Source organism: Schistocerca cancellata, chromosome 10 (assembly GCF_023864275.1).
Source record: "Schistocerca cancellata isolate TAMUIC-IGC-003103 chromosome 10, iqSchCanc2.1, whole genome shotgun sequence".
Taxonomy (NCBI): Eukaryota; Metazoa; Arthropoda; class Insecta; order Orthoptera; family Acrididae; genus Schistocerca; species Schistocerca cancellata.
The window spans coordinates 87,950,688-87,976,411 of NC_064635.1; the positions used below are offsets into that span (position 1 = coordinate 87,950,688).

At 40.1% G+C, this 25,724-nt stretch overlaps 1 protein-coding gene across 1 annotated transcript in view; it reads left to right on the plus strand.

Annotated features, from left to right (window-relative positions):
• Nucleotides 1-4,374: 4,374 nt before the first annotated feature.
• Nucleotides 4,375-25,724, plus strand: part of LOC126106152 (zinc finger protein 501-like) — a 138,496-nt gene continuing 117,146 nt past the window's right edge. Inside the window, exon 1 of the mRNA XM_049912393.1 lies at nucleotides 4,375-4,497. Within this exon, the coding sequence (XP_049768350.1) occupies nucleotides 4,375-4,497 (123 nt within the window). The remainder of the gene's footprint in view (nucleotides 4,498-25,724) is intronic.

Here is a 25,724-nt window from a genome sequence, read left to right on the forward strand (position 1 = left end):
TGCGTCTTTGCATGCGTCAGTCTTGTGCCTCCTTCACCAAGGGCACTGGGCTGTCTCTCGCACAAAATCTCAGGCACGCCATCATGTGTACTAGCCTGGCATCAACTCTGAAAACGCACACATGGTCACTGCCTGCGGCCGTTGTGCATCGCAGGACGCCACCCCGAAGTCATCTTTGTCACCGTGGCATTTGCCTGAGAAGCCCTGGGAGCTTATTCATGCTGACTTCATGGGGCCTTTTTTAGGTACTTATTGGTTACTCATAATTGACACCTACTCTAACTTTCCTTTCACTGTCCGTTGCAAGTCGCCTACCACCGTGGCAACCACAAATGCTCTAGCTTGCATTTTCTCTTTGGAAGGCCTTCCCTCTATTCTTGTTACTGATAATGGTCCACAATTTGCCTCTTCCAAATTTGCGGATTTTTGTGCCCATGCACGTCACGGCCCCTCCATTCCATCCACAGTCAAATGGTGAGGTTGAACGTCTGGTCCGCACATTTAAGGCTCAGATGAGGAAACTCCTGACTTCTTCTGCTGCTGATGATGCGCTTCTCCAATTTCTGGCTTTTTACTGTTTCACCCCCATGGGTGACCACAGCCCGGCTGAGCTTTTACATGGCCGACAGCCCTGCAACACTACTTCATCTTCTGCGGCCTTCCACCTCACGGCCACGGGTGCCTTTGCTTGGCCAGTTCACCGCCGGCGATCTTGTATGGGTACGGGGATGTGGCAGGCGGCCAAAATGGAGTCCTGGCCACATATTACGACACCGTGGCCGACACCTGTATGAAATCCAGGCGGACACGGGTGTTGCAGTGCGTCAAGGCATTTCACAAAAAGCAGAAACGTAAAGGGGCATTCAGTAAGAAATGCAACACATTTTCTCTGGAAGCAGGTTGGTTTTATTCAGAATTCCAGTACACCATATTATTCCCCACTCTTTTGGCTACAAACTCTATTTTACAGCATAATCTCCATTCAATATGATGGCATTATGCCACCTGACAGGGAGGTCCTGTATGCCCGCGTGGTACCACTCTACTGGTAAATGCCAGAGCCAATGTCTTGCTGCATCAATAACCTCCTCATCATACACCTACTGCTTCCTGCATTCTTCATGAGGCCAAACAGATGGAAGTCGGAGGGTGTGAGATCTGGGCTATAGGGTGGATGAGGAAGAACAGTCCGGCGACATTTTTGTGAGCTTCTCATAGGTGTGACAACTTGTGTGAAGACTTGCATCATAGTGGATGAGGAGAAGTTAATTTGCATTTTTGTAGCATTGAACATGCTAAAATTGTTTCTTCAGTTTCGTGAAGGTAGCACAATACAGTTCAGAGTTGACACCATAAGGGAGGACATCAAACAGAATAACCCCTTCAGAGCCCCACAAGATCATCGCCATTGGCTTTACCAGCTGAGAGTGAGGCTCTGAACACTTTTTTCAGAAGAGAGATGGTGTAGTGTCATTCCATGGATTGCCGTTTTGTTTCTGGTTCCAAGTGCTGAACATGTTTCCTCACCTGTGACAATGCTTGACAAAAAACTGTCACGATCAACCTCATAACCAGCATGCATTGCTGCACAGGTGATCCTTCATTGCTCTATATTGTCCTCTGTTGGGCAGCGACGGAACCTAGAGGGCACACACCTTTGAGTACCCCAACTGGGGAACAAGTGTGTTAGCAATACCAACAGAGATGTACAGTTATGCAGCATGATGTTTAATTGGAGTCTGTCAGTCATCTTGAATGAGTGTGTCTGCACGTTCCACAATTGCAGGAGTCACAGCTGTGTGCAGCTATCTATCACATGGGAGATCAGACAGGATAATGTTACCTTATTGCGATGGTGACAGGTGCCTCGCTCAGTGACTCAAGGGCTTTTGTTCACTGCCAGATCTCTGCAGACATTCTGCAAACGTCATTCATCTGTGATGTTCTAATTTCAGACAAAAGAAACTTAATGACAGGCATCTGCTTGGAACACATTTCCATTACAGACCCTATTTTCAAGGCTACATAATGTGCTGCAACCTGTCGGAACTTCATGAAACTGTAGTGGTTGATGAGGGACTGCTCCATGATGCGCCTGTTGTGGGAATTCGACATTTTTTCAGCTGAAATTGACCTAGGAAAAAAAATGTTGCATTACTTATTGAATGCCCCTCATATTTTAACAACAATGTGAAAAGGACAGAGCACTACTCACCACAGAGAGGGGATGCTGAGTCACAGACAAGTGCAATGAAAAGACAACTGAACATTTGAGCTAGTGGCCAAAAGGTCCTTCTTTGGAAATAGAATATAGACACTTATTCACAAATTGCACACCTGAGGCTGCTGTCTCTGGCCACTGTGGCCCAAGCAGGGATTGCAGTTCTGTCTGATGTGAACAGTAGCCTGTAGTGGGTAGGGATGTAAGGAGGAAGTGTGGGGTGGGGTGGGGTGGGATAGGATAGGATAGAAAGGTAGGGGTGGAAGAAGATGTGTTGCATGTGGGGCATCCAAGGACATGGTAGGGAAACCATAGGGCTGCTAGGTACAGTTGGGAGGCTGTGTTGGTGGGGGAAGGGGAGAAGTAGAAAAAGGGGAAAAATTAGTAGGTATTGTAGTCATTCAGCAATTGTAAACTCTTATGCAGGAAGTTGCACAAATTTTACTGCCTCAACCTTATTTCGATATCGATAAGGATATCTTTATTGGGATGAAGATACACTTCCTTGCTATTGAAACCAGTTTAATGCAATAAGATCTGTGCAGCTGATTTCCTGTTTTTTACCTTCATAAAGATCAAAATACCCTTAGTCGCTGTCAAAACCAGGTCAATGAAATAAAATCTGTGCAACCAGTGGGCTGTTTTTATCCTTCATTAAAACTAGTAGGCATGTTGGTGGAATAGAAGGTGTGTGATGTAGTAGATTGAGAGCAGGGAAGGGGATAGATAGGTGGAGGACAGGGACTAGTGAAAGTTGAGGTCAATACACAAACATGCAGTTCAGAAAATCTGGTGTCGTTAGGAAGGATCCAGATGACACTGGCAGTAAAACAGTTTTTGGAGTGAAGTGCATCTTGTTGGGTGGCATGTTCTTCACCAACTGGGTGTTCCAGTTGTCTCACTTGTCTGTCGGCCACAGTCTGTAAGTGACCATGCAAACAGACAGACGTCTTCTGGGTTGTCGTGCCCACGTAGAACACGACACAGTGCTTGCAGATTAATTTGTTGATCACATGACTGCTTTCACAGGTAACCCTTCCTTTGATGAAATAGGTGAAGCTTGTGATGGGACTGGAGTAGGTGGTGGTGGAAGAATGTATGGGACAGGTCTTACATCTAGGTCTGCTGCAGGGATATGAGCCAAAGGGCAAGGGGTTTGCACCTGGGATGGAGTAGGGATGAACAAGGGTACTGCACATGTTTGTTGGGTGGTGAAATACCACTGTGGGAAGGCGAAGAAGATTAGTGGGTAGGACATTTCTCATTTCAGGGCACAACGAGTGGTAGTTGAAACCTGATAGAAACTGTGATTCAGCTAGTCCAGTCCTAGGTGGTACTGAGTCACGAGAGGAGTGCTCCTTTGTGGCCAGATGGTAGATATGTGGGAGGTGGGAGGTGACAGAAGAGACAAGCCATTGGAGATGTATTTCTAGACAAAGTTGAGAGGGTAATTTCAATCCGTGAAGGCCTCAGTGAAACTCTTGGCATTTTTGGAGATATTGTTGTTTACCATCCTGGACTTTCCATTGTTAGTAAATTATTTTACTATGACTACAACATCAATGGATAAAATTAGGCACTTCACAGAATCAGAAAAATGTTTTTCTGACTACAACATCAGTGAGTTGGAACATTGCAGCTCATACAAATACCTGGGTGTTACAATTTTTAGGTATGTGAAATGGAGTTTGTACCTGTACCTGTACAACCCATCTGGATAATTCCTTCATTGTGTATCTCTTTTTTAAAGGAGTACTTTATGCATATGTGTAACAAAGTATTTAAATTTCAATTTTTAGATGGGACAGATGTGGAACAAAGCGTTTTGTCTTTCTGAATTAGTGAAGATCTGTATTGTGAATAAATCATCCATTTTTTTCTGAAAGTGTTGTGAGTTGTTTGTCTGCACATGTACATTAAATCTACCAATTTCCACCCCACTTGGATAATTCCTTCATGGTGTGTCCTGGTTTTTTTAAGTGTATTATTCATATGTGTAACAAAGTATTTAAATTTCAATTTTTAGATGAGGTGGAGGAATCAAATATAACAGTTTTTGAGGGCATCAAATTACATAGAACTGGCTCCGCATATGTAATTTGCTTAACATTGTACATAAAAAATGTGGGTTGTGGTGATGACATGACTCTGGCATGTATATGAACATTGAAGCTCACACAAGAGTAACTCAGTGTACTCCTTTTCAGTTTCTGCCGGAGTGGGAGATCCCCGATGGTGACGAGAGTCCACAAGACCCACTAAGCATTGCTAAAGAGGTGAGTGCATCTGTACTTCTGTATTCTTTTTATTTTGCTGTTTGTAATTGCATTTCATAGTACTTAACAGTAATTTATTTATATGTTTGTTTATTCTCTGTGATGAAAAGAGTAGCAACTGTATGAATGTCAAGAGCACTGGTCGCAAGCCATTGCTGTGGAAAAAAGGGAAATTCGAGTTGTGGAAGAACTATGTAGAAGGATCACACAAGGGAGATGAACTTCAAGGCAATTTTATAGAAAAGGAAAGGGAAGTAGTTGAATATGACACTGGAGCAACAATACTGTGAGGAGAATTAGACAGAGCATTAAAAGATCTATGTTGAAACAAAGCCCCTGAAGTACACAAAATTCCCTCAGAACTCTTGAGATTCTTGGCACAACTGTTCTACCTGCTGTGCAAGATATATGAGTGTGATGAAATACCCTCATACTAAAAGAAAAATGTAATCATTCCAATTCCAAAAAAGCCAGATGCTGATACGTGTGAAAGTTGCCAACCATGATTTTAATAACTCTTGGTTTCAAAGTACTGACACAAATTATCTACAGAAGAATGAAAAAACTGGTAGAAGCTGGCCTCAGGGAAGATCAGCTAAGTTCTGGAGAAATGTAGGAACACACATAGTAACACAGACCCTACGACTATCTTAGAAGATCGGTTGAAGAATGTACTTTATAACATTTGTAGATATAGAGAAAACTTTTGATAATGATGACTGGAAAAGCCTCTTTCAAAGTGTTGCGGGGTCGGGGATCAAACCCAGGACTCCAGACGGCCAATCTGAAGCCAGGACCCAGTGCCCCTTATTTCGTCAGGAAGCTGAGCAAGTCAAGGGGCAGTGTAGAGTGATACAGCGGTATTCGGTAACATTTCTTTGTTCGGCTAATTTACAGTATTCAATGGATGCAACGTAGTGTCGGCATGCCACCCTAGGCTGTGCCACGAGTCCAGCTGGCTCAGCAGACTCCTGGTATGCAGACACTGCTGTTCCATCATCAAGGCCGCTCAGATGGAAGTCAGCCGCACTCTCCCCAGTTGCTGCCTGCCTATGTGTCATGTCTTGTGCCGTGCTGCTCGTGATTCTGGAGACTGATACAGTCCCTGGTCCTCACCACCCTCCACCCCATTTGGCCTGCTCTGTCCGACCATGGGACAAAGGTGGATGTACTGGTCACCCATGGCCCTCAGGCCGCTGCTTCTCCCAGGATAGAACCAGACTCGAACCCATGCCCTCCTGGACGCTGTGCCACAACTACCTGCTAGTGGTGCTTGCCGGATGGCGACACCCACCGCCATCCTTGGTGCTGCTGTAGTGCTGCCGCACCTCCCGCAGCCCTTGCCTGGACCCTGGTATGCCAGGTAGGAAGTGGCCCATAGACTGGAGTGGAAACGAGCCCCTCCTGGACCCACTGCAGACCGCAGTTACTGCCCTTTTTCAGACAAGTTCCAGGCTGCCATTCCATCCTGCCCTGGTGTTGTATCTCTGGAGGTGGAATATAGTCTGAACATGTGCACAGTAACAAAGAACAAATTTATGAAGAATACTTATAACACTGCTGCCAGACTGCCCCTATAAGCATAGACCAGCACAGGGTCTGTCCCAACGCTCGACTGACCTGGCACACACTTCCCTCCAGCTAAAATTGTCCATCTTTATATACTGGTTTTCCCCTCGCTTCTGATGTAGTGTCAGAGAGAGACAGAAACTATGGCAGGGATAAATTCCCACACGTCAACCACTTAAAAATCGCCCTCCTGGCTCTGGTCTAGTGCCTTGCCTCATACATTACAATAACTTCAAGCAATGTTGCGGTTTCCTGCCTTGTTGCTGCACCAGTCAAAACAAATCATGCACGCCATACCACCATCACAGGTGCGTGCCCACGAGTGCCATGTTTACCTTGCCTGGCCTGCTGGCTGTCGTCTATTACCACATTCTGCCAGTGGCCCCAGATTTCATCGCCCAACTGTGCCTTCATTGAATTTTGATAAAATTTCCCTTTTCCTTGACAAGGATTGATACTAGCGCAGCACACCTCCCTCCTTTCAAGAAGATTAATCCTGAATTGAGATAAAACACATGTGGTCTGTGGCTGTGTAAACATACCTTGTTCACCAAATGTACATTCTACAGACTAAAACTAACGAGAACATCAAAACATTAACTCTACATCTATACACTGTTTACACTGGTTACCCATGCCATAGGCAACTGATATGTTGGCACATCCTCCACTGGTGTACGTTTCCACATTCTCCACAAAGCTATACTCAAGAAAAGTAGAAAAATGGCACAACCTGTGGCTCAAATGCTCACTGTAAATATCCTGTTGCTCCGATGCTGTTGTAACATTTGAACATGTTCCAATACTTTATTAACCATAAGAGATCCTTCCTGTGCATTAATAAAGGAATGCAAAGTTTCCAAAAACTCTGGGTTTAACGTGGAGTTCAAATATGTCAGATTCTTCACTGGTAATATCTCTAGAACCCCTTCCAGATAAAACAATGTTCCCTGTGGCAAATTCAAAGCTGTTTCACCCATACATGACACTCTCAAACAATCTCACAAACCATACCATTTATAATTATTCCACTCTCCCACAGTTGCAACCTCCTTATTTTATCCTCTCTCTGATTAGTATAACAAGTGACCATCACTCATATCGGCATAAATGCTGAATATAACCAGTGCCTCCCTACCTTCTGGAAGTAGGAATGTGTCGATAACACCTCTTTCTCACAATCTGAGCCATTTGTAATCCTCAGGAATAATCCAACTTCGCATGTACAACTATCTGAAAAAACTGATCGATTAGGGCAAATCATCACTCGTCCCTGCAAAGAAAAGGAATGAAACATGCCCGTACCACCTTTTTTTCACTACAAGTATCTACTACATCATACGACATCCTCAAAAATTCCCGATTGTTCACTCTGCGCCTATCAAATTCTCTGGAGAGGAAAAAAAGAAAAACGAAAAAAAAAAAAAAACAGTCTTCCCCATACAATGACAAAGAAAACTAAAATAACAAACAAGAAAAAGGCTACTATTATCAGACCCACCAAAATGTGAGAAAAAGAGAGAGAGAAAAAAAGAACACACACACACACACACACACACACACACAAAACAAAATGAAAATTATCCCTTGATACAAAAACACAAAATGTAAACATGCCATATAATATTACACATACAATAATTTACTCCCTCCGTGACTGTAACACATATGGAACGTTATGCGCCCGCTGTTGTCCTTCCCCCGAGACCTTCTTCTTCTGTTTGCTTTGCCTAGCCTCTGCAATCGGATCACTTCCTTTGAATTGAGGTAGTCCATCCACCATTCCTTTAAAAGGCTTTACTCTACTCATGGATAATGCATGTTTCTGTTGGCAGTTGCACTTTAACATTCACAGGCGAAGTCATCTACACGACCTGGTATGGTCTGTGGTACTTTGTCAAGAATTTTTTCATCTTTCCCTTAGGTGTATGCGAATTCATGATTAATTCTCATTGACTTCCCCTGCACTGTGGTAAAGGTCTCAACTGCTTATCCGGTTCTTCCTGCCTCTCTAACACTTTCATATTGGCCTTCTGTACCCTCCTCCAGACTTCCCATATTGTTCGTGCAAATTCCCTCACTGTGTCACCTTTAGCTCCCAATTTTGGATGTAGGACGTCAAATGGCAATGGCATCTTTCTTCCATAGACCACCTCTAATGGTGACATTCCAACCCCCAAATGTATTTAAGTGTTATAACTCGATATCACATATTGAAGATAAAGTCCTAGTTATCATGGTTTCCATTCACATAATATCTTAGCATTTTCGAAATTGTTCTATGTACTCACTCCTTTCTCTCATTCGCTTGCAGATGAAATGGACTGGTCCATAATTTTTTAATTCTCAATAAACGACACAACTGTGACATTAATTCAGACATGAAGTTCGTTCCCTGATTCATAATTATGGTATCAAGGAACCCCCAACTTCAGTAACCAGGAACTGACTAAATCTTGTGCTACCGTACTTGCCTCTTGGTCTGATATTGCGGCCATGGCTAGAAACCTTGAAAAGTGATCAATTATAGTTAAAATGTAACGATTCCCTGCCAGTGTTTTGTTGTATGGCCCCCAGATATCTAGCCGATAAACTCGAATGGTTTTCGTTTGGTAACCGTTGCAATGGAATTCTTGCATGCATCACATCCACTCGCTGCGCACATGGCACACAATTTGTTACGTATTGTTCCACATCCCTTCTCTGAGTGCACCACCAAAATTATTGTGCTACTCGTCTTCTTGTTGCTTAGTGACCACCATGCCCTGAGAGCATATGATCATGGACCTGCTTTAAGACTTCTCTCAAACTTTTTGATACTGCTACCCGTGGTCCACACTTGGTACCTTTACACAGCAAATTTCCCTCCACAATGAAATATGGTTGTGTTCTAAAACTCTGGCACTCCTCATCCTTTGCTTTTGCTCTTTGCCATTCTGTGACACTCTTACCTATTACTTCTAATGCGTCTCATTTGCAACTTAATGGATCTGCATTTCCATGTTTCTTCCCTGGCTTAAGAATTACTTCAAAGTCAAACTCACTTAATTTTAGAGCCCACCATGTTAATCAACTAGAAGGATCTTTGAGTCCCAGTAACCATATCAATGCTGCATGATCTGTCATGGCCTTAAACTTCCTACCATAAAGGAAACAACGAAAATACATTACTCCATATATTACAGCCAACATCTCCTTTTCCATTGTGGAATAATTCTGCTCTACCTGTTTAACTGTCTAGAAGCATATGCCACCGGATGCTCCTGTCCATTCACCATTTGCCCCAAAACACATCCTACTGTGCCATTTGAAGCATCACATGATAAGATTTAGTCTTCTTCAAAATTCGGAAACACCAACACCAGACTATAAACTAATCTCATCTTTAATGCATTTAAAGCTTCCTGAGATTCCATGATCCATTGAAATTTAACCCCTTTTTTTATAAGCTTTGTTAATCGTTCGGCTATTTTAGTAAAATCTTTTGCAAATTTACGATAATGTGAACATAATCCAATATAGGATTGTAATTGCTTCGTTGTATGTGGTGTCAGAAAATTTTGAACTACCTCTGTTAGCTGAGGATCAGTTTGGAACCCTTGTTCACTGATTACATGACCTAAATATTTGACCTGCGTCTGCGCAAAATTACATTTTTCTAAACTTAATGTTAACTGTGCCAACTGCAAGACTTCTCTTAAACGTGATACATGTTCTGGTGTATCCTTCGAAAATACTATAATGTCATCTAGGTAAACCATACATGTCTTTGGTTTCAATCCCCTTAAAATCCCATCTAATAATCGCTGAAAAATTGCCAGTGCATTATTCAACCCGCACGGCATACATATATACTGATAGTGTCCCCCACGAACAGTAAAAGCTGTCTTTGCCCTATCCTCTGGCACTACTTCCAACTGATGGTATCCACTCTGTAAATTCATCATCATAAAATGCTTACATTGTCCCAGATTGTCCAATGTGTCCATGATATTCGGAATCAGATGTGCCTCTGAAATGGTTTTCGCATAATCACAACAAAATCCTTGTACCATCCACCGATTTCTTAGGTACGAGGACTACATTGCTTGAATATTGACTATTGCTATGCTCTATGATTCCATTCTGTAATTGTTGTTCTATAAACTCCTCGAGTAGTGGTTGCATATGACGTGCTCTCCTATATGGTTTCCTAAACACTGGTGTTTTATCCTCCGTTGATATGTGATGCTTTGTAATTGGTATGTGATGCTTTGTAATCAGTGTTGCCAGTAGCCTACCCTCCATTCCGAATAAATCGCTAAATGTCAATAATAATTCCTCCAATGTGACCCTGTCATCTCCCTGCAAATGCTGTAATTTTCCCTTTAATTGTGCTGCATCAACATTTTGTTTATGGTTTGCTTCTAAATCCTCCCGATCGAGGTCATCTTCTTCAAAAACCCCTAACATGGCCAATAACAACCCTTTTGACAAGCTAAAATCCACTCTGTCGAAGTTATATATACACACAGGAACTCAATAATCTCCTTCCACATAACTTGCATGAGCTAAACTCCTCCGCACAAAACAGTGTGCATTATCCAACTCCTCATTACTGAAGAGTGGCTCCACCATGCACAATGTCTCCTTTGGTAAGTCCATGTTTATTAAAACCAAAACTACCTTCCCTGTACCTGCTGGTATGTTATCCTGCTGATCGACCTTTAATGAATCTGTTCGCAGTTTAGCTGGCATCACCTTCATGTTAAATGTGTCTTGCAACATTTGTCCATTTGCAATGGTTTCCCCCATGCAAAACATTCTTCCACCTAGTTCCACTGTTTGTTGCCAAAGATTTATCTTTGCACGATGTTTGTCAAGGAAGTCCAGTCCGAGAATCACTGAATACCCCTCACCTACACATGGTAACACCTCTATCTGCTCACTGAACTTAGTTCCTGTGATCACAAATTGAAATACTGTCGTACCCAATGACTCCACTTTATTATCTCCCACCCCACATAACCTATAACGTGGTGGCTTAAGCCTTCTCCTGCTAACCAGATCCAGACTAGTAAAAGACACTTGTGCCCCCGTGACAACCAGAAAGCTTTGTTCCCTTCCATTCACCAAGCCTAATAAGCATCATTCAGTCTGTGCACCTACAAGCACATTACGTAATTTCATTGAGACTGCTCTCATATGGTTGAAGCAATCCCATTCTTGTTTAACGGCTGCTGCCACTGAGGTTCCCTCCTACTTTTACTCCTGCAGTTCACTGCTCAGTGACCCATTTTCCCATATGAGTAACACCGCAACTGACACTGAAATTGGCTCCTAATGTGCCCTACCTGGCCACAACCAAAACACTTAATTTACGCTGCCAGGACTCTATGCTCCACCCTTTGCTACATCACTTAATCTACCTTCTCTAAGTATGTGGTCATCCTTAGAGCCAGCGTAAGATCACTGGGATTCTCCATTCTCACCCGGCAAGACATCTGTGGTGGTACTCCCCACAAAAACATGTCTAACGCCCTGTTCTCAGCCTCTTGTGGCAGCACTCTCCCCATTCTGTGACAGTTCAAATGTTTGTGCATTCAGTTTTAGAATCATGTCTCGTTTCTCCTCATAACTAACACACTTAATTTTTCATGAAAATACCTGGTACTATTCTGTTTTTGGTACCTCTGGCGTAACCCAGCCTCAAGCTCAGGATGTCCCCACATTGTTCAACGTTTCATGGTACAATATGTATGACTTGGCATCCCCTATCAAGCATAACTTCGGCACTCTCAAAATTACAACATCCGACCACCCATTGACCTCAGACGTTGTGATAATGTCGTTACGGAATACTGACACATCCTTCGTTGCTTTACCCGAAAATAAGTTAATCAATGCCACAATTGCCGAGTCCAATGGTCTATGAAACTCCATGACCTGTAATTTATTTTCACCTGACATCCATCCCCTACTCACAGTGTCTCAAATCTCCCTGCTAATTCTTCATATTTTTCTTTGTCACTTATCCTAACCTCTGATAATACCCGAATTTGTTCTGTTTGAACAGCTACAGCTTCTGCTGTAGTGACTGCCACAGCCTCCGCTGCTAGCTGTGTTGCCACCATTCTTGCTTATAGCTCCACTGTTGCCATTAATTTCACTCTGCTACTCCTTAAACTTAGTTCTTGTGGCAAATCATCGCCCATCTACATTCTGAACAATTGCCCACCAAATGACTAAATCTCTTAAAAATAAAACAATTCTTTGCCACAAACTTTGTACACGGGCCTGACAGGTTACAAAAATTACATTGCTTAGGCGCTATGTTATCATGTCCCCCATTTCCCATGAATCCAGATAAATCTACAGGCTCCTGTGGCCTTACAAAAGACACTTTTAAAAAGTCCATCCTAATTCATACGTAACCCTTCAAAACACAAAAGAATGACACATAAACAATAAATCAAATGTCACTCACCCATCCACATCATGCTCGTGTGCAGGTGAACAATTCTGCTTTCCTCCCTTTACTGGTATGGATGAACACCTCCTGAACGACAAGACATAACAAGAAATGCACGACCACCCCTCACGAATGCAACCAAACAACTCAACTACCCCTCTACACAGGCACACCTCAACGCTACGTGCTCAACATAAGATGTGGGAGTGTAAATCTGGTAGCAGCATTGTAACCAGCATCACTTCTGACACCACTGTTGCAGGATCTGGGGTCAAACCAGGGACACCAGACGGCCAAACTGAAGCTGGGACCCACTAACCCATATTTTGTCAGGAGGCCAAGCAAGTTCAAGAGCATCAAGGGGCAGTGCAGAGTGATATAGCGGTATTTGGTAGAATTTCTTTATTCGGCTAATTTACAATATCCGATGGGTGCAGCGTAGTGTCCGTGTGCTGCCCGCAGACGCGCCACAAGTCCAGCCGATTCAGCAGACTCCTGGTATGCCGATGCTGCTGCTCCGTCATCAAGGCCGCTCAGCTGGAAGTCGGCCACACTCTCCCCACTCACTGCCCAACGATGTGTCACATCTTATGCCATGCTGCTCATTATTCTGGAGACTGCTACAGTCCCTGGTCCTCACCGCCCTCCACCCCGTTTGACTTGCTCTGTCTGACCATGGGATGAAGGTGGTTGTACTGGTCACCCATGGCCCTCGGGCCACCGCTGCTCCCAGGACAGGAACGGACTCGAACCCGCGCCCTCCTGGAAGCTATGCCGCAACTAGCAGCTAGTGGTGCTTGCCGGATGGCAACACCCACTGCCGTCCCTGTTGCTGTTGCAGCACTGGCACGCCTCCTGCAGCGTACACCTCGCCCGGACTCCGGTACACCAAATGGGAAGCGAACGTGGCCCATAGACTGGAGTGGAACCGAGACCCTCCTGGACCCGCTGCAGACCGCTGTCACTGCCCTTTTTCAGGTAGACCATGTGATCTCCAAGTTCCAGGCTGCCATTCCGTCCCGCCCTGGTGTTGTATCTCCGGAGGTGGAATATAGCCCTAACCAGTACATAGAAACAAAGTACAGATTTATGCAGAATACTTATAACATTGCTGCCAGACTGCCCCTATAAGCATAGACCAGCACAGGGTCTGTCCCAATGCTCGACTGACCTGGCACACACTTCCTTCCAGCTAAAATTGTCTGTCTTTGTATACTGGTTTTCCCCTCACTTCTGATGTAGTGTCAGAGAGGGACAGAAACTATGGCAGGGATAAATTCCCACATGTCAACCACTTAAAAATCGCCCTCCTGGCTCTGGCCTAGTGCCCCACCTCATACATTACAATAACTTCAAACAATGCTGCGGTTTCCTGCCTCGTTGTTGCACCACTCAAAACAAATCGGGCGTGCAATACCACCGTCGCAGCTATGCACCCACGAGTGCCATGTTTACCTTGCCTGGCCCACTGGCTGTGTCTGTTACCACATTCTGCCAGTGGCCCCAGATTTCATCGCCCAACTGTGCCTTCATTGAATTTTGATAAAATTTCCCTTTCCCTTTCCCTTGACTAGGACTGACAACAGCGCAGCAAAGGTAAAGTCCAGGGAGCAAAAGGTTATCTGTACAACTTGTACTGAAATCATACTGCAGTTATAAGAGTCAAAGGACGTAAAAAATAACCATTAGTTGAGAAAGCACTGAGACAGGGTTGTATCCTACTCCCGGTGTTATTCAATCTATGCATTGAGCAAGCAGTAAACGAAACCAAGGAGAAATTTGGAAGGGGGATTGAAGTTAAGGAGCAGAAATAAAAATTCTTGAGTCTCTGTATGTCCATCTTTTCAGAGACTGTCACAGGACCTCGGCTGTTCAGTACAGAATGTCAAATCAAACACATTTCAGGCATCTAAATTACCAAACTGTTATTTTATTGGGATACCAGTTTCAGTGATATATTGCCCCCTGACTTATGTGTAGGAAGATTTCAACTTCGGTTCTGGTCAAAACAGGTGCCAGCATTCAAAAACTGGTATCTGTAGGTTTTTGATACAGTGATCACTTCAAAAATTACTTTACAAAAATTGTGCTGCAGTTTTGTTTTTCTAGATACTCCCCCACAGTAAGAAGCAGTGCTTGACTAAGTAATCTGTCAGTGATGATTTGAAATTGTGTACAGATTCATTACAGGTTATGTATGGACTGCTATGGTTTGATTTTTGTATCATAATAATTAAATTTTCTATTAATTAAAGACATGGAAGTTGCAGTACTTCATATTTCTTAAATAGTGGATAACATGATAATCTTTGGTATATCCCTTCCATTAGTTGGATAATCTTTTCCTTTAATCTAAATGATCTCAAACTTGCTCATCTGAGTCCCTGAAATACACCACCATTTTTCAGTATTGAGTGAACATAAATAAAATGTAAAATCCTGAGATTATCATATGATACACAGTTTCTTAGTAGTCATATTATGAAACATGTTTTGTTCAGTTTTCTGTTTATGTAGTCTACATGTTTATTCCATTTTATATTCTGTTATGTCCAGATACTGGAAAATTTTGTATTCTCTGTTTTTTTTTCTTTTTTTCAATTGTTTGTTTGATTGTATCTATATGGAGCTTAGCTAGCATCCATTGCAGCAGTTTTTTTTTCAGCTTTACAATCACACTGTTTGCATCAAAGTACTCTAGTACATTCCCTGTGACAACGTTAATGTTGTTTTCAAAGATTTCTTTGTACTATCTGTAATTAAGATGCTGGTGTCATCTGCAAATTGGCATAGTTTTTGTTCCATTCTAAGAGATTCAACAGATTACAAAACCAAACCTACTTACATCTTACTTAACACAAAATCAGTTTTATTCACAAATCACTATTATGAATTTGTATGTTCTGTTCCCTAGAAATCAAATTATAGTAGCAGATTTTAAACATTTTATCCTGACCTATGTTTCTAATCCCTCTGTAGTACACAAATACAATAATTTCTTGGAATTTTTGTATCAAAAACTTCTGATGAAAACAGGAGGCAATCAGCTCACTCCATCTATTTGAACTTCCCACACTTCCTGCCCATTGGGGACAAGTTGTAATTTCCCTGTGAAATGGTGTGAAACTTGCTGCTCTGGAAAATTTGTTTTGTGACCACAATAATTGTTGCTGGTTGTAAGAGAAGTCAAGTGCCAAAAGAAAGTAAGAAAAAAATATTCTCCCAGTGTTTTGCTCTGTCTAGACTGGACCTGTTTGCTGATCTGTGTGAGCTGGCTCACACTCGTGCTTTGGCAGTGAGCAACCTGCCAGCTCATGAGGAGTAGTGGTGGTGGTTGGGGCAGGCAACAGAGGGGAGGAGAAGGGGAATCAGAACGAGGCTGCTTGGCATGATAAATTATTGTCATTGACCACTGATGTTAAATCTACAGAGATTTTCCATTACATTGTGGTGTAATAACACCTTTCATAGCAAACTGATTCCCTAAGACTGTTGCAGTGGTGAAAATTGACAATGGGATGAAACTTACATTTCTTTTAATTGATGTGGATAAGAACATGGAGCAGCAAACTACAAAACATGTTATTTCTTATGAATGATTCAGCCTTATAATGAATGTTGTTTTTGGACAAAGTTTGATTTCAGCTTGTATCTTGTGACTGTTTTATTCACACTTTTGGCATAAAATGATGGATGTCAATGAATTCTACTTATTTTGCTTTTCTGTAAAGCATGGATGCCTGTTACTGCTGTCCATCCACTGCTAACATGAAGATAAGCTCTTAAGTTGCAGTTGATGAGTTAGTTTCCATGGGTAAATTTCATTCTCTTCCCTGTAGAAAAAAAGTTGCTCATATGTGTATGTTGGTCTAAACATTGACATGATAATAGCTGCAGACCTGTGAAGTCTTGGAAATTTATGATGAAAATTTTTATGTGAGTCCACAAGACCTATTTTATTACAAAATTTATCACGCAACACTCTGTCTCACTGTGGCTATTTTATTACAAAATTTATCATGCAACTGTCTGTCACACTGTGGACGCACTGGCATCTTCATAGACTTACAAAGACCTACTCTCCACTTTAAGCGTTGTGCTTATAAGTACGAGTATATGTTATTGTGTCTAAGGCTACGGCAGGTGTAACACACAGCCATTCCTTTGAAAACTGCCCACATTAGTTCAATAAGAGTTTACAAAAACATAACATCATATTAATTTTTTGATCAACCAAGAAAATACATCAAGTGCTCAGATCTGTAAAGGATGTTCATTTTCTACATTATAACTACAAAGAGAAGTGTGAATATATTCCTGCAGGGACACAGAAGTCTTTGCCGACTAGAGAAAGTAGAAAAATCAGCTGTAGCATACTCTTCACTCAAGCAACCGTGAAGTGAAACTTTGTAAAACTAGAATTTGATCTCCGCTGACGAACTATTGTCTGTGGCTCTATGGGGAGGCCATCAAAATTTATATAAACATGGAGACAATTTTAATGGAAAAGGAGAAATCATGGAACTGAGTGATACACTGACAGTAGATCTATAGAATTGATAAACAAGTTCTGCATTTCAAAAATGACCATTTGATAGTTGAGTTTTACCTTTGACAAGGATTGTCTCTGTTGACCATCCCTCTTTTTACTTATGTCACTCTCGAACACCTGATTAAGGTGGAACTGCAGCTCTGGACAAAATCTTAGGAACAAAAAAGTTTCATGGACAATGACCATACAACACAGAAGGTTCACCAACAACTGTATTAGACGAAGTTCAAATTTTATTTCAAGTAGTTGCCTATATAATGTTAGATTTGCTTGTTAACCGTATGGCAAAAGTAGTTTAGTGGGAAGGGACTTTTAACAACAAAAAGGTGCAACAGTCAGTGCTTTATATATCTTAAATAGGTGTATATAGGGTTTTTCAAAATAAGTGTTCCATATTCCTAAAGCAGAAAGTACTGGTCAAAACAAAGGAAAAAAGCCCAATATGGGTGTGCCTGGAAACAAATACTTGTTGAGATATGGATCATATTGCACATGTAATTTTCAGGAATATTCAGTTTTAGAAGTTTTTCCTTTGGCCTAGCTTTAAGTTGATCCCACAATTGTAGATTTCAGTAAGGTGTTTGATCCCATTCTTTACCAGTGGCTTCTATCAAATTGTGTGCCTGTGAAGTAGATTGGCAGTTATGTGACTGGACTCCTCATTTCCAGTCAAATTGCTCACAGTTCATTGTAACTGATGGGAAGCCATCTAGTGAAACTGTAGTTATTTTTGGTATTCACCAATGAAGTCTTATAGGCTCTCAGCTGTTCTTAATCTATGTAAAGAATTTAGGTGACATTCTGAAAAGCCATCTTAGATCGTTTACAGGTGATGCTGTCATTTACTATTTAGTAAAGTGAAATATGGCGATTAACACTAAACAATAAAAAGTGTGAGGACCTAACATGAAAACAATCTTGACACTTGACCTCAGAACAACAATCTCAATCGAAAATATACTCCTGATGCGGTGCATATAACAAATTTGTTCCCAAGAATGTAAATTTCATACAGGTTGATATTTGTATGAAAAGTTAGTAAATGTGCCAAAACAGAATGTATCTACACAGCAAATACAAGTTTAAAAGTCAGTTAGCCCAAACACAGTGCTAAACAAAAATATTAGTGTGTTTGTGACAGCCATAGATATGAAATTGCTGCATTATTACAAGATAAATGTAATTTAATGGTAACAGGTTTTGTAGAACCAGGAGTGCAGTTTTTTTAGATAAATGAACCAATAAACTCTACTGAAATATCCAGCTTAAGTAAAGGTGAGTCTGTTTTATTTCTATGCGGTTCAAAGGGTGTACATGGGAATGAAATGAATAAATTTACAAAATAAATTTAGAAATGTTTAAATAACTTATTACATGCAAATGTACTCATTGTTAACATTCCTCATCATTATGGTTGTGGCTCATCTAAGAAATTTCCTATACAAACAAACTAACCTCAGGAATAAGGTCTACCTTTCATATCGTAGAGATGATTGATACATACAATATAGGAAGAAAATTTCATATATAACTCATGGGCTATATTTAAATATGTTAGGAAAAGACCAACTAGCAGAAAAGCTATGAAATCATATCCTCAAGAAAACAATCTGAAATTTCAAAATAGCCAGACAAACACAAATTACAAAATGGTTTAGACTGAAAACAACAGACGTGACAGCAGAAACAGAACTGTCAACTACTCAAAATCCTCTTGTTTGCTGAAAATTGTATGCAAGAAGCCACTTACAAAAATAACAACTCTGCAAATTTTTAGTGTAAGTGCTTTGTCAGTGATGCCTGTAGAAAAGGATTTAATTGAACATTGAAGTGAGAAGCCACAAAGCCAAACATTTCTTCTATTATATAATAATTTCCTGTTGATCAGAAATGAAATTCCATTGCTACAGTGTTATTTCAGTATCAGATAAATCCAGGTGTAATGTGTACTACTGGGTACAGGCTGAGAAAAGAAGAAATTAAGTTAACCTCTGTTCTATGGTACTCACTAACAAGCTCCTATTGTAGGCAATTCTCTGCACATGGTGGTACTGCCATCTTCATAAAAGTCCAGATATAATTCTGTGAGGTAGGCCAAAATAAACATTGTGCACTATAAATAGATAAGGACTCTGAGCTTTCTATGTTTAAGCTGCATGAATTAAACCATGTAATTATAAATGTATATACACTGAAGAGCCGACAAAACTGATACACCTGCCTAATATCATATAGAGCCCCTACTAGTATGCAGAAGTGCCACAACATGACGTAGCTTGGACTTGACTAATGGGTGAAGTAGTGCTGGAGGGAATGGACTCCACAAATCCTGCAGGGCTGTCCATAAATCTGTAAGAGTACAAGGTAGTGGAGACCTCTTCTGAACAGCACGTTTCAAGGCATCCCACATATGAAGCAATTCTGAACATGTGGGGTGTCACATAGTCCAGCTGGAATTGCCTAAGTCCATCGGAATGCGCAATGGATATGAATGCAGGCAATCAGATAGGATGCTTATGTATGTGTCACCTGTCAGAGCCGTATCTAGTCATATCATGGGCGCGATATCACTCCAACTGCAAATGCCCCTCACCATTACAGAGCTTCCACCAGCTTGAACAGTCCCCTGCTGACATGCAGGGTTCATGGATTCATGAGGTTGTCTCCATACCCGTATATGGCCATCCACTCGATACAATTCAAAATGGGACTCGTCTGACCAGTTAACACGTTTGCAATCATCAACAGTCCAATGTCAGTGTTGACAGGCCCAGGCGAGGCATAAAGCTTCTTTTCATGCAGTCATCAAGGGTACATGAGTGGGCCTTCAGCTCAGAAAGCCTATATCGATGATGGTTTGTTGAATGGTTTGCATACTGACACTTGTTGATGGCCCAGCATTGAAATCTGCAGCAATTTGCAGAAGGGTTGCACTTCTGTCACGTTGAACAATTCTCTTCAGTTGTCGTTGGCCCCACTCTTGCAGAATCTTTTTTGAACTGCAATGATGTTGGAGATTTGATGTTTTACTGTTTTCCTGATATTCACTGTACACTCATGAAATGGTCGTATGGGAAAATCCCCACTTCATTGCTACCTCTGAGATGCTGCGTCCAATTGCTTCTGCACCAACTATAACACCACATTCAACCTCACTTAAATCTTGATAACCTGCCATTGTAGCAGCAGTAACCGATCTAAGAACTGCACCAGACGCTTATTGTCTTATATAGGCGTTGCCGACTGCAGCAGCGTATTCTCCCTATTTACATGTCTCTGTATTTTAATACACATGCCTATACCAGTTTCTTTGGTGCTTCACTGTAGATCATCAAGAAGTAATATTCCTGTCTTTATGGCCAAATTAGAAGTTCTGCTGAATAGTGTCAGGTAATTAAATTTGAAAATAATACTTTGTGGTGATTTTAACATTGATTTTTCAAAAAATAGTGATATTACATATGATTTGATAAACATGAGCAAATCATTCAATATGATTCAGACAATACACTCTTCAACAAGATCAACTGAGCACACATGTTCAATAACTGACCAAATATTCATAGCTGATACTAGCTCCATATTCACTGGGGAGGTACTCAGCATGGGGTACAGTGACCATGATGCTCTGCTACTGAACATTGATATGAGAAAAAGTAAAATCAGCCCAAAAAAAGTAGTTCAAAGAAGAACCCTTTTCTGTGAACAATATTAGGATTTTTAATTTCCTATCAGTCAAGAAAAACTGGGAAAGCATTTGTATGCAAACCACTGTTGAAAGTATGTTCTTAAGCTTTCTCAATAATTTCCTTTATTGTTTTAATATATAATTTCCTCTTGAAACAAAAATAACAAGCAATATAAATGGAAAGTCATGGGTAACAGAAGGAATCAAACTTTCTAGTAAGAACAGATCTCTACAATAATTCTGCAAAAGATACAAAGTCACTTAAGATTTTTCTGACTGTTGTAAAGCCTACAAAATAGTTATTAGACAGGCAAAACTTGTATGAAATGACAGTTTCATAAGCAACACTTCAAACAAAATTAAAGCCATGTGGAAAGTTATTAAAAAAGAAACTTGTCATTCAACACCTAAGTAAGAAAATATTTCTCTATCACTTAAAGATTCTAAGGTCACAGATCCACATGCAGTTGTAAACAAATAAAATGAATATTTCATCCCACTAGCCAAAGGGCGCATTCAGGCTAACTGCAAGATACCATTCTCAAGTTCCACCAGTATGTCAAACAACACTAACACTAAAATGTTTGTTTAGGAAACAAACCCCAATGAAATTATGAACATAATAAAATCATTGAGCAATAAAACCTCTAGTGGCTATGATGTAGTACCTGACTATATATTAAGTGTGTGGTCCCCTCATAGTAAATCAATTATCAACCATCTTCCACCATTCGTTAAAAATTGCTGTCTTTCTAGATGCTCTCAAACCAGAGGAAGCCTCACCATTATTAAAGATAGGTTCCCCTGATTTATTATCCAGTTATTGACCTTTGTCCATATTAAGCACCTTTTCAAAAATAATGGAAAAACTTTTTTATGGCAGACTTATAAATTTTATAAAAAATCAAGCACCTAGCAGCATTCAACAACATGGCTTTAGAAAATGTGTATCCCCCAAAACAACAATTTGTGAACTGTTGGACCACACACTGAAATCAAGTGACCAACATAATGTAGCTGCAGTTATGCTCTTAGATTTCTCTAAAGCTTTCAATAAATTATGTTGTTAAATGCTGCTCAATAAATATGAAAGAAGAGGAATAAGATGTGTGGCACATAGTTGGTTGTGCTCTTACAGAACTGCAGACAGAAGGTATCACATTAATATGATATTAATGTTCAGAACAAAATCATTAACAGGGTTTTCCTCTCAGATCAAAGATCAATAAAAGATGGTGTTCCTTTTATGTAGGTGACCTTCTTGATCCCATGAGCCCTAAAAAAACTATCCCATTTGCTGATGATACAAGCATAGTGTTGACTGGATCTAGTCCTGAACACCTTCAGGCAGAGTCTGATAACTATATGAAAATACTTCCTGAGTGGTTTAACAATAATGCCTAATTGTTAATACTGGAAAAACTGTATGTATCAACTTCCATTTAATTCCCTCATCCTGCCAAAAAAATTATCGAAGTAAATTTAAATAATGATAAAATTGAAAATTTAAATACAAAAATTGTTTTGGGTCTATGGGCTTGACAGGATTTAAAATGGGATACACATATAAACAACTTATCAAAGAAACTCCCATTATTGTGCTATGGACTAAGAATATTGAAACCTACTACCAGAAACAATCCTATTTGCCAAGGAATACCTCATAAGAACAGTAAAATTAACCCAAAACAAGGATGCACAAGTTATACCAGAGGGCGATCAAATATCCACCAAATCTTTTCAAGGACATCATACCAAACAATTGTAATTCACGTTAGTGCTAGTTACACTATAAGATTCCAGATCAAATAAAACTTGCTCCAGATACAGTATCAGAAACAAATTGAATTGTTTCAGTACAAGAATTCCTATAAATGAAAAATTAAAAAAGTACTAATTAAATATTAACAACTAAGTGTAAGCTGAGTTGCCAAACACAAAACTTCTGCTTCCTGTTGAAAATATTACAACTGAGTGTAGAATATTTATTTGAGTGTAGAACATTTATAGGAAAAATAGTAACCCATAGTACTACAGTATTTAAGTATGTTTCAGTTACACTTCTCAAAAAAATTTAATACTTTTTATGTATGTACACCTTTTATTAGTAGTAATGGAAAATGTAGAATGGAATGCAACAATATTAAGAAAAGGATAGTTGCTACTCATCATATAGTGGAGATGCCGAAGGTACAACAAAAAGACTGTCACAAAATGAGCCTTCAGCAAAGAAAGCCTTTGTTGAAAATAGATAACAGTCATACACACTCATGGAAATGACCTCAGTCTCTGACTGCTTTCGTGTGTGTGTGTGTGTGTGTGTGTGTGTGTGTGTGTGTGTGTGTGTGTGTGTGCGCACGCGCGTTCATGCATCATCTATTTTTGACAAAGGCCTTGTTGGCCGAAAGCTCATTTTGTGACAGTCTTTTTGTTGTGCCTATCTGCTACTCAGCTTCTTCACTATATGGTGAGCAGCAACTATCGTTTTCATAATATTATTTTACTAGTAGTAGATTTCATTGCCTGTGTTTTCTCAATGGTTGATTTCATTTTTCATATCTTTTTAAATGCTTTTCTCCTTCTGTAGTATATCCAGCGAAAATTTTCAGTATTTCTGTATTTCACTGAATATTTGTGTAAATTCTTGAGTGGCAATCCATTTGCCTGCATACTTCTTAGTTGCTCATGTTCATTGTTTGTGTACTCTGTGTGTTATTACAGTCTTTAATGAGCAAATGTATAAAAATTTTTGAATGACAGTCCATTACCTACATATTTTTAAGTTGTTCATATTCATTTGTCTGTATACTCTGTATAATATTACAATCAACAATGAACAATTTTTCTGTTTCAATTCTCAGTGTGTAATTTTTTAGAGAGAACAGTGTTCTGAAACTGCATATTTCTTAATGATAAATGACTTGTCATATATCATGTACTTTTTGTACAATATGTGGTCCACAGGATAAATAAAAAATTACCAAATAAATCACACAAATTGAAAGGTTGTTGGTTGAACTAAATACCTAGTGATTACAACTGCAAACAACTTAAACAGGAGCCATGACATAAAACATTCAGTGCGAAAGATGAGGCAAAGACTGTGTTTCTTGCTAGAACTTCTAGAATAGAGGTGGGCAGACACACTAATGCCGCTGCTTGCCCATGGGCTTTGCCAGCTTGCAGTTCCCCCTCCACCTCTCTCCTAACATCACTCGTTTACTAACAGCACATGCGCATTGTTAATGTTATCAGCATTGAAGTCTGTTTGATGTTTATAGGAGGACAAAATTAATGAAGAGGAGCTAAAATCCTCAAATTGAAAAGTGGTCAAATCCTTAAGCTTCAACTTGAAATGGGAAGAAGCTTTTTTTCTAAAATGCAAGCTGGTCCTCAGTTCTGTTTTGCAATACTGTTTTATCAGAGTGGAAGAAGTGCAATGTGAAGTGACATTTTCAACTCCTTCAGGAGAACTTTGTGACCCCTTTGCATACTGAGGAAAGGCTGGCTGAATTTCTCAAGTTAAAACAGAAGAGAGAGAAAGAAGAAAATTCATTAGATATGTTATTTCTTGAAAATGTTACTATTATTTATAAAGCATTACATTATTACCTCTTCCATGTAACATATGTACAGGAAGAGAACCATGTCATCCACTATAATAGTGAAATGAGAGTGAGCTGTCACATAGCTTTTGAAATAGCCAAAACTGTGTGTCCCTTCAGTGATGGAAAATTACTTAAAGAGTGCTCTGTTGCTGCTGCAAAACTCTTGTGTTCTGTTGCAAAGCTCTTGTGTTCAGTTGCTCTTTCTGTTTTTGAAGTAGTTCCTCTTTCAGGGAGGACAGTATGCAGAGATACTGGAGAAATGATAAACAGTGTGGAATTTCAACCCGAAGATCAGACCAAAAATATAGTTTTTTTTCTCTTTGGCTTTGGATGAAAGCACAGATGTAATGGATGTTGCTCAGCTTGCAGTATTTATGAAGGGAGTTGATGCTGAGTTCAGCATGATGGAGATACTCATTGATTTAGAGTCAGTGCATGGTACAGCTATGGCAGGTGACATTTTCTTGGTTAGGAAACATTCTTGACAGATATGACCTTGTTGGGAAAAACTTCATCGACTGCAACAGATGGAGCTCCAGCAATGATTGGCCAGAATTGATAAGAATAAAAGATAAAAGAAGATGGTATCCAGCACGAAATACCTGTGATACACTGTATCCTACATTTCATTAATCTGTTGGCAAAATCTGTCAAAATAAGTGGCGTCATGGATGTTGTAAAATTTATTGATAAACTGAGACCACATGGTTTGCAATATCAGCAGCTGAAATCTTTCCTGGCAGAGTTAGAACGTGATTATGGCAACATGCCATATTTTTGTGAAGTACCCTTATGTAATTGAGGTGTTGTTTTAGAAAGTTTTTTGAATTTCCATAAGGACATAGCATTTTTCATGGACATGAATGCCAGTAAGAGAGTTGGATGACACCCAGTGGATATTAGATCTTGCATTTATAACTGACCTTAGAAAGCACTTCAATGTCTTGAATACAACTTTACAGGATAGAAACATAAACTAATTACTGATATTTTTTCACAGTTGCTGTTGTGGATAAAGCAACTTTCAGTACGCTCATTTGTACAATTTTTGAATGCTGCACTAGTTAAGAATGAAATAAATTTTGAAGAGGAGGCATTGAACGAACATTTTGAGGAATTTTTGCATTGCGAGTTTCTTTATGAGAAAACTTGGATAATAGATGTAGTGACTTAAATCAATTTGAGCATGATTTTAGTATTTTTGCAACTCCTTTTGCAGTGGACATTGAAAGTGCACCTCCTGAAACTCTGTTACAGCACATTGACTTTCAGTGAGATGGTGAGGTCTGCAGTATGTTTGGTATCACGTATTTGTGTGGAAGTGCTTTTTCAGTAATGAAATTAACGAAATTGAAGCTT